Here is a 9,540-nt window from a genome sequence, read left to right on the forward strand (position 1 = left end):
CCCCCCCCCCCCCCCCCCCCCCGGCTATGTGAAGCTAAAGCCCCAGTCTGGCCCCGAGTACCATTGATTCTCATCACCAGCAGCAAGGGGCAACCATGTATTTGGCAGCAGCGTAGGACACTGCCCTCTAAGTCAGCCCTCAGGGAGTGTGCCCCAGTTGTCTGCCCCTAATTACATTGTTGGTTTTGGGTTTGTCTTTCTAGTTTGTGTAATGTCCATAGATCATCCCAAAAGGTTGAATTCTAGCTGCAGTCAACCAGCTGATGTTTTGTGGACATAGAAGATGGGAATCCTGTGGAGCAGCTCACAGAGGACAATCCATGTAGCGTTGTTGTATTTTGTGCAGAATTATCTTGGTTAAACCACTTTCAAATGGGTTAAAAGAATGGAGACTGCATTTTACTGGTTAAAACCTGAGTATCATCATTCTTGTTTCATATGAGTAGCTTGGTAATTCACAGTAATAACTGGGATTGCCCTAGCTGATATTGCAAAGCGGCAAGTAAGCAAACTAAGAAAAAATGTCGAACTAAGCTGAAGTTCCTAATACCTAGAGGGGTATTAGGGGTACAAGGGATCAGGGATTTGGGGCTAAATTTGTCCTATCCTAGCTTTTATTTATTTATTTATTTATTTATTTATTGATTGATTGCCATGGGGAAATCATGGGTACTACATCCCCTTAACTTCAAAGTTTGTCCGTACCCTAAATAATGAATTTGAGCTATATATGTGTATGGGAAATTAGACTTGTAAGTTGCATTAGAGCAGGGGTGGGCAATTATTTTGGGCGGAGGGCCACTTACTGAGTTTTGGCAAGCCATCGAGGGCTGCATGACAGGCAGCCAGGGGCAGATGAATATTAATTTTCTAAATTTTTAGGGGCCCCATGGGCCGGATAGAATGGCTTGGCAGGCCACATTTTGCCCACCCTTGTATTAGAGTCTTGCAGCAAGCTCACATATCTTTACATGTTGTAAATCGGAACAAGTGCAGGGTCTAAAAATGTTGTTGCATGCCTGTATATTAAGAAACATGGTAAGTGGGATAATTGTGTTTTTGTTTTTTCATTTTGAGTACTTCAGTCACCTAAACTTTGGCTGTTTACCTAATATATTGCCCAATGGAGACGTATGTGTGTATATATTTCTGACAGCATTCCATGTCTCAAATAGCTGTTATTTCTTACTCTCAGTAGGTGCTTTTCATACATTTACATGTCTTTGGTAAAGCACTTTATAATTTTGACTGGCTTATGACAGTCTTCATGATTTGGTCTCTTGTATAGCTGAGCAATGATAGAAATTAATGCCCTTTGAGCACTCATGCTACAAATGCTGTACTTCTGCCAGGTCCTTGGGTACTAAGGAGCTTTGTTCCTTTCCTTTCAAGTTTTAAAATGTAGTCCAGTATGAAATATTTTACATTTTGGGCCTATTGAATTCCATTTATGTATTTGATCTTGTATGATTTTGGGAAATCTTGTTATTTTCCCATTTCTTGTGTAAATTAGTAAAAAAAAAGTTTGTTTTTTTCCCCTCACTCTATCCCTTACTTTACATTTTACTGATAATTTAAAGGAGTATTGATGGAACCCATCCTGTTTCACTTAAAGAACTGTTGGACTTGGATGTGAAAAGCGAATTTATAACTAAGAATTTGGTAGCCTGCATTTCTGCATTCCTGACAGTTCACCTGGCATATTATATGGGACTTCTAAGGTCATGGCCAGACTAAGTGTCTGAGGACAATTTAAAGATTTGCTTTCTTTTTAAATTAGTTTGAGGCTGTATTAGCAGTTAGCTACTCACTATATAGTTGGCTGGTATATCTCAGTAGCCCACCAGTGAAATGGAGAAGCTACAGACTAAACAAGGGTGAGACCAGAATAGAGAAATCACGACTCTTGAAAATCTTGTTTTCTGTAGTCTTTAAGAGCATTGTAGTTTTCCCACCAGGTGCAAAGGATGATATTTGTAATCAGAAATAAAAATGTTTTGACTACAGAAAAATCAGATGGCTCTGTCTTGCCTTGATAAGGCAGAAAGCATACCGTAGCATGCTGCCACTGTGGTGGCACTGAATAAATCAAGATACTGAGGCACTCTGAAGCTTTCACATAGGTGTGGCCAGTGTTTAGAGGATTCCACCTTTATATTCTTGTACATCAGTAGGTATTTCTCTCATTGCTTATTAAATGAAGTGCCCGTTACTATAACCTATGAACTTCCTCAACTTTTTGTCTTAGTAAGTAACTGTTATAAAACAATTACAGGCAGTTCGCGGACTTATGACACAATTGGTTCCTGAAAACTGCGTCGTAAGTCGAAACCTTGTAACTTGGAACCAATTTTTTCATAAGAAACAATGTTATAAATGGAGGATTGGTTCCTGAACCAAGGCTGGATACCCTATTTTCACCAAAAATACCCCAGAATTTTATACTCGATCAATTATAGATGAGTAATACAGCTACATTAATGTATTTATATTGTAAATAGCAATCCTATTGATTTGGAAGGACTTCTCTGAGGAGACATTGCTGGACTTTTTGAAAGGCTCTTGGTTGGACTTTTTGAAGGGTTCTTAGCTGGAGTCTTCTCAGGAGTCTTTGCTGCAAGTTTTTCTGAAGTCTTGTCTGCTTTCTTAAAGTATCCGAGGAAGTTTGGACAGTTGTTCTCCAGGGAAATGAGCAATGTAGCAAACTTGTTTGTTGGCGTGCTGTCGCATTGAATCAAGCATTGTAAAGTAGAAACTGACGTCATAAGTTGAAACAGGGTGTCAATTTATAAATGTTGTAAGTGCAAAACGTTGTTACTCAAAATGTTGTAAGTAGAGGGCTGCCTGTACACCAGAATTTGTGTGTTTTGTGCCTATTCTACCAAGAAAGAAACTACAGACATGTTCATGAGGACTGAACTGTTGCTGATCTGGGGCTTATAGCCTGGTGGTGCATTCTCACCAGGTGCACAGGTATACAGTTCCTACACTTTGCAGTTAGGGAGATCATGACTAGGTAGAAAAACAAATGTGACATCCAGATATTTTGTCCAGTCAGTGTAGAATTTTAATAGATGTCTAGTGACAAGAGTGAGGGTACAGTTTCAAATTTTATGATGCTAGCTTGTTTTCATTTCATGTGACACTGACTTCAGAAATCCTTTTTAACATTGTCACAAACCCAACTCACTTCATGTAATTAGCAAATTATTATTTTACATGGCAATATTATATAGAAAGATGCAGTTGTGTATTTATGCATATTGGTGTCGAGTACAGACTTTTGTCTGTTTTTTTTCCCCCGAGTAAATTATGACATTTCCCCATAAACCTAAGACCTGAAATCTTAGTTTAAGTCTACATAAGTTCTTTATTCTCAGTGGCAGACTCTAATTGTTGGCTTGATTAAACTCAAACTTGTGGTATGGTCAGTGGATACTTTGGGAGTACCCACCACATTTTTACTTAGAAATGTTTCTGTGGGAGAGACTTGGCAAGGAGAATATAAATACAAGGTGGGTTAACAGAAGTGAATGTGTATAGGTGAGTATTGAATGTGTAGTCTGATGGACAGTGGCTTGCAAGCTGTACCATCCAAAAATATGCTTCTTTCTTTAGTTACCTGTGAGCCTACAACAGTACGTCTCTGCTGACTGTGCATAGACTGTTTGTTCTGCTCAAATATTCCAGAATTATTTTCTAGTAATTGCTAGCTTTTTTACTCCCAAACCTTTTCCAGTAGTTTCCTTGATAACCAATATTCAGTGCTGAGTATATTAGGAAAGTGAGCAGAGGTAACATATCAAGACGTGTGCTAGAAAAAATGTTGAGTTAGAAAATGCAAGAATGACATTGTAAGATTCAAGCTTACAGAGTGATTTTTCTATCCATGGAACTCTTAAATGGTTTTCTGCTTTTGTCTTTTTTCAGAAAGTGAATGGAAAAAGTTGTTAGGCAAGGCTGGATCTTCTCACAGTGTTACTACTTTGCTACCTTTGTATACTGTACATTGATCAGTCAAAGTCCAAACTTGAAAGCTAATGTTCAAGGCCTTCTCTGTGTGGGAACCTCTGGGTAAATTAATCCAAATTAACTTTTAGATTGGATTAGTTAAACTGCATTCAGTTGTATTGTGTAGACAGTCTTATTCAGAATTAGTGGTCTTGCTTTGGGTTTACCTTAATTGATTCACAGAGTAATTCTGAACGAATTCAGAGCAATTCTGACGAAACTCTGGCTTGCATCCATAGATGCTTCTCAAGTAAATCTCAGGATGTCATCCTTCTGCTATACTCGGCTTTGGTGAGGCTGTGACTGGAGTACTGCATCCAATTCTAGGCTCCACAATTCAAGAAGGATGTTGAGAAGTTTGAGAGAGTCCAGAGGAGGGCCATGCGCACGATCACAGGACAGGAGAAGAGGCCTTATGAAGAGAGGCTGAGAGCCATGGGACTCTTAAGCCTGGAAAAGCGCAGGCTCAGGAGTGACCTGGTGGCAGTCTACAAGTACATCAGGGGTGTGCATCAGGATCTGGGGGAACACCTGTTTACCAGATGTTACCAAGGGATGACAAGAACCAGCTTTCACAATCTCCTCCAAGACCATTTTAGGCTGGGCATAAGGAAAAAATTCTTTACTGTCCCAGCCCCCCAGGCCTGGAATAGGTTCCCTCCAGAGATGGTGCAAGCACCTACTCTGGACTCCTTCAAGAAATGTTTGACTGCTTATCCTGCTTTGATCCTTTGACCTAGCTGACTTCCTGCCCTTGGGGCAGGGGGCTGGACTTGATCTCCTGAGGTCCTTTCTAGCCCTAATGTCTATGAATCTATGAAATATATGTAATATGTCTGCACAGAGGATTCATATAGTTTAATCAGTTTGAAATTTGCAATTTAAGTTGCACATTAAGCCAAGTCCTATATTGTGGATTCAAGCTGTACAGAGATTATGCAAGGCTAGGGTTACCATATGTCTGGGTTTTCCTGGACATGTCCTTTTTATTAGACCCCTGTGCTGTGTCCGGGTGGTTTTTTAAAATAACAGCAAATGTCTGGGTTTTTTGTTTTCGTGACCTAGCTGCTTCAGGCTGGGAGCAGTAGGCAAGGGGATTGGCTCTCAGGTGTCATGTGTTCCTTGTGCAGGCTCTGACAAGCTAGGTAGAGAGAGAGTGTTTGCAATGCGGGAGCTGCTTGGGCAGCGGGACTGGGGAGGCAGGGGTCTGTGGGTCCAGAGTGCGGGATGCTGGCAGCACTGGGAGGGGGCAGGGGCTGTGGGTTGGGAGTGTGGGGCACCAGTGGGGCTGGGGGGGATGGGGCTGTGGGTTGGGTGTGCAAGGCACTGGGAGTGTCAGGGGGCTGCAGTCTGGGAGTGAGGGGCACCAGCATGACTGGGGGCAGAGACTTGTTCTAGAGTAAGAGGCTGGGGGTCTGGGGCTACGGTGCCGGGGTGAAGGGCACTGGCAGGGCTAGGATCAGTGAGTCTGGAATAAGGGGCAGCAGCAGGTCTGGGGTGGTGTGGCTTGTCAGTGAGGGGCAACAGAATGGGCACTGGCATGTTGCTGCCCCTCCCACCATCATATTCCCCCTGCCCACGCAAGTGATGGGTGTCCTTTTTTGGACGTGAAAATATCGTAACCCTATAAAGATGTGTCTTGAAAATGAAAAATAGGTATTTGTGCACCTGAACGGTAGGGAGAAGGGTACATCTTGAAATGGGGACTTCCGTCTACTTAATACATCCTATTATAATATTTTCTCAGTTCCTTCTAGCATTAATTTCTATTCAAATAACGTTTCCTCCTTAAATGAAAGGCTATATTGTCTTCGAAATGAAACCAAGGGTAACCTTTGCTCATAACTGGAGTGATGAAATAAAATATATGATTTTTCATCAATTGTCCCCTCTACAGATGATGAGCTGAAGCTAAACATGGTCCCCTACGAATGTGTGTGTGAAGGCATGTCCTGTGGGGCTGAAGATCGCTGCCGGGGCCAGCAGTGCTTTTCCTCCCTCAGCATAAATGATGGCTCTAAAGTATACCAGAAAGGCTGTTTCCAAGTCTACGAACAAGGGAAAATGACATGCAAGACACCCCCATCTCCTGACCAAGCTGTTGAGTGCTGTCAGGGATACTTGTGTAACATGAATATCACCGCACAGTTGCCTACTAAAGGTGAAAGGTTAATTTTTTTTAAACAGCTCTTTAAAGAGAGAGAAATGTTTTACTGGAGGTTGCCTATACCCCAATGGTACCCAGGGTTTCGGTGATGGTCAGGCTTCTGCTGCATCATTGGACTGGGAGTAGGATGACATCGGTGTCAACCAATTCTGTGATCTGAATGGGAGGAAGTATTGGAAACTAAAATGCATAAAATAGAGATTAAGAACTCGCTCATGCTAGCTGTAATTAAAATCCATTTAAATCTTTAAAAGAGATTGGGGCTGTCATATAGGCCTTTCAGTGAATAAGTGATGGTAATGGGCTGTGTAAATATACATGAAGTTGCTTTGATTGTCCTGTGACCTCTCTTTCATTTGAGTTGACTAGAAAGGAAAATGTCAGCCTTAAATTTTATTGTTTTTAAATGATTATTTGTGAGAGTCCTTAATCTCCCTTCTTTTTCCTGTTTTCTTACCAAGGGCAAACTCTTCAGGGAGAAGCTGTGGGTTACACTGTGGAAACACTAATCCTTGTTATACTGGCTCCAGTACTAGTGCTGATAATCTTTTCTGCGGTAGCTGTGTTGATCATCAGAAAAATCCAGAAACACCATATGGAAAGGCTCAATTCCAGAGATGCCGAGTATGGCACAATTGAAGGACTCATTGCATCAAATGTTGGAGACAGTACATTGGCAGTAAGTAAGCATTGTATGTAATATAAATCACCTTAACCTTTCAGCACCTCAGTTGTTTTGGGGTTGTTTTTCTCCAGTGGTTAGGTCTACACTAGAAACTTTCTGTTTTAGTAGTGTTGATTATGGATATGACAACCCTATGTTTACAAAAGCCATAATATAAATCCAGTTTATACCAGAGTAAGAGTTTGTGTCAGCATATTTCACTTGAGGAACCGGGGTAATATATATCGACAAAAACAGTCTTGTGTACAGATAAGGTGAGAGAGAAGTTGGGGTGTCAGCGGCACTAGCAAAGAATGGAGAGTGATTCATATTGCTTTATAGAGTCTTGTGAAGTTGAATGAGCAACAATGCGTTTGTCTCCATGATGTTTAATGAATTCCTAAAAGGTAGCTAGGGGAAGGAGGTGTACAGCGGAAGGCGATTAACACCCCACAGATGTATTTATGTTGACAAGATTAGAAATTAGTGCCCTGTTCTTGCTTTGGGGACTCCTTTTGGATGCCTGGAGAACTAGTGAAATTTTAATGTCAGAAGACATGGAAACCAGAGGAGAGAAGACTTAAGGCTTTTCAAAGCTCTATTTTTGTTTGTTTTAGTTAGCATTTACTGAGGCTAAAAAAACTCAAACATCCCACATGGAAAAATCTTTAAAAAGAAAGATTCAAACCACTCCACCCACTCACTTGAGCATGAGAAAATGGTCACAATGGTTTTCTTGTTCCCTATTGAAACTAGGAAGACACAACTTGATAGACCTGACATTTCTAAAATAAATACAAAGAAGAAAAATCACCATCTGTTTGGATTAAAAAAAGTCTTTAGCCTGTGTTTTTTCACAAAGAAGCCAAAAAGCAAACATAATTCTCCCATAATATTATTGTAACACTTTAAATATGTTCATAGCTACAGAAGTGTTTAAGGAATGACTTAAGGAGGGAAAATGGGCCAAAGAACACAGATACAGAGATTAATAACGTGCTGCGTATTTGGGTTTAGTATTTCCTGTCTCTGTTTTGAGAGACCTGCTGTTCTTTGCCTGAGAGAGAAGTCAAATGATGGCCACTCAGCTTTTGCTTCCTTTTAAGAGGTGAAGTAGCTAACTGTAAAAGCTTATTTCAGTTTAACTGCTGTACGGTGCTGAGAATGAAGCTTCATTATATAGTGCAACTGAGTAGTGGTAATACAAAAAATTGCTTGTCTCGTTATACATTGATAGTGTTCATATCACCTAATTCTTTTTATTATGTACTAGTATTTTCCCTGCATTGCTTATTTAAATCTTGGGGTTTCTAATGCTGTCAGATTTGTTTGCACCTGGGATTAGTCTCCTCGGTGTAGTAAATACTTACTACAGTAAACTTCCTAACTGAAGAATGGAAAGAGTTGTGGCCTGTTAAAATCTTGTTTGTGCAGTCATTGCTGAAGATAACATTTTGCTTTCTAATACAAGTAGAAAGGAAAATGTTAGTTCGCAAAGTGGATAAAAACTTCCAATCAAGTCCAGTCCTTAAAACAAATAATTTGACAAATTATTTTGTTTTTGAGTACGCTTAAGAAATATGAGACTTCACAGGTTTTTTGGTTAAAATCTGAAAGTGCAGTTTGTCACTAATTTATGAAAAGTAATACATCAATAAAGTATTTATTGTTTTTCCCTACCAAGAGAAGTAAATAGTTCATTAGTGATTATGCTTCCATTTGTGTCTCAAGTGAGTTGTAGAGTATATAAAAATGGATGGGTATTAAGATTTTTATGTTCAGGGTAGAAACAGATGTTATCTTTCATTGCCTTTGTGCCATCATAAAAATTGCTTTATGGTGACAGAGTGCGGGCAATCTGAAGCTACCTCCATTCTCCCTCCACCCTGGGTATCTGCCCCCTTGGTTTTTAGGGGCCCTGTGCTCCCTGGTAATTCCTGTGCAGGATCGTGCCCCTTAAGCCCGGCAAGTGCCTGCCCAACTTTCCCCACTTAGAGACATGCTTTGGCAATCTCTGGGACTCGTATTTGGAAGTGGGGAAAATCAGGGGTCTCTTCTTCCAGACTCATCCAGAGATTGCTGGGGTGTGTCTGCAAGCAGAGAATGCATGGTGCATTGTGTTGTAAGATCAATGGGCGAGACAACAAGCAGCATGCGTTCCACTCACTGAAGCAGATCTGTTGTGCCAGGACATATCCTGGCACAGATGATCCACTTCATTTGGCAACGTCTGTTTTTAGCCCCTGTTGGAGTCTGTCTTATTCATGATTTGGTGAGATTAAAGTTTAAACTTTGCCACTTCCCATTATTTTTAGTACAAAAAACCCCCAAACTTTTTAAACAAAAAGATTTGTCATTTAAAAACTATCAGGAGTGTTTAATTATACATCGTACAGGAAGCATTTCAGATAGTGGTTTTATGTTTTTCATGATAAGACCCTTTCTGTAGTTACTTGTAACTTTGTCAGATTTGTATGTGGTTTTGGGTGAAACATTCTGTGCTGAGTGTCTGCTTCAGGCTAAAATTTTCTGGCTAGGAATGTTCAGCTAGAATGCCTCTTCATTTCTACGAATGAGACGTGTGCGGGGAAGTTTTGTTTATGTTAAAAAAAAAAAAAAAAAAGTGTGGGGGTGAGCAGCGGAAGAGATCTGCAAACCTCTTTTTGGGAGCAGAACGTGACATTTGGTGTAGGGACTA

General features: G+C 40.5%; 1 protein-coding gene across 8 annotated transcripts in view; it reads left to right on the plus strand.

Annotated features, from left to right (window-relative positions):
- ACVR1 (activin A receptor type 1) overlaps nt 1-9,540 on the plus strand; it is a 190,378-nt gene that overhangs the window by 93,855 nt on the left and 86,983 nt on the right. For 7 of the 8 annotated variants that reach the window (XM_019522374.1, XM_019522375.1, XM_019522379.1 and 4 more), the window contains 2 exons: nt 5,909-6,172; nt 6,640-6,857. In XM_019522374.1, the coding sequence (XP_019377919.1) occupies nt 5,909-6,172; nt 6,640-6,857 (482 nt within the window). Of the gene's footprint in view, nt 1-4,025; nt 4,075-5,908; nt 6,173-6,639; nt 6,858-9,540 lie in introns of those variants that run through there. The other variant, XM_019522378.1, reaches the window with a different exon arrangement.

Source organism: Gavialis gangeticus, unplaced genomic scaffold (assembly GCF_001723915.1).
Source record: "Gavialis gangeticus isolate Ggan-Ray unplaced genomic scaffold, GavGan_comp1, whole genome shotgun sequence".
NCBI classification, from domain to species: Eukaryota; Metazoa; Chordata; order Crocodylia; family Gavialidae; genus Gavialis; species Gavialis gangeticus.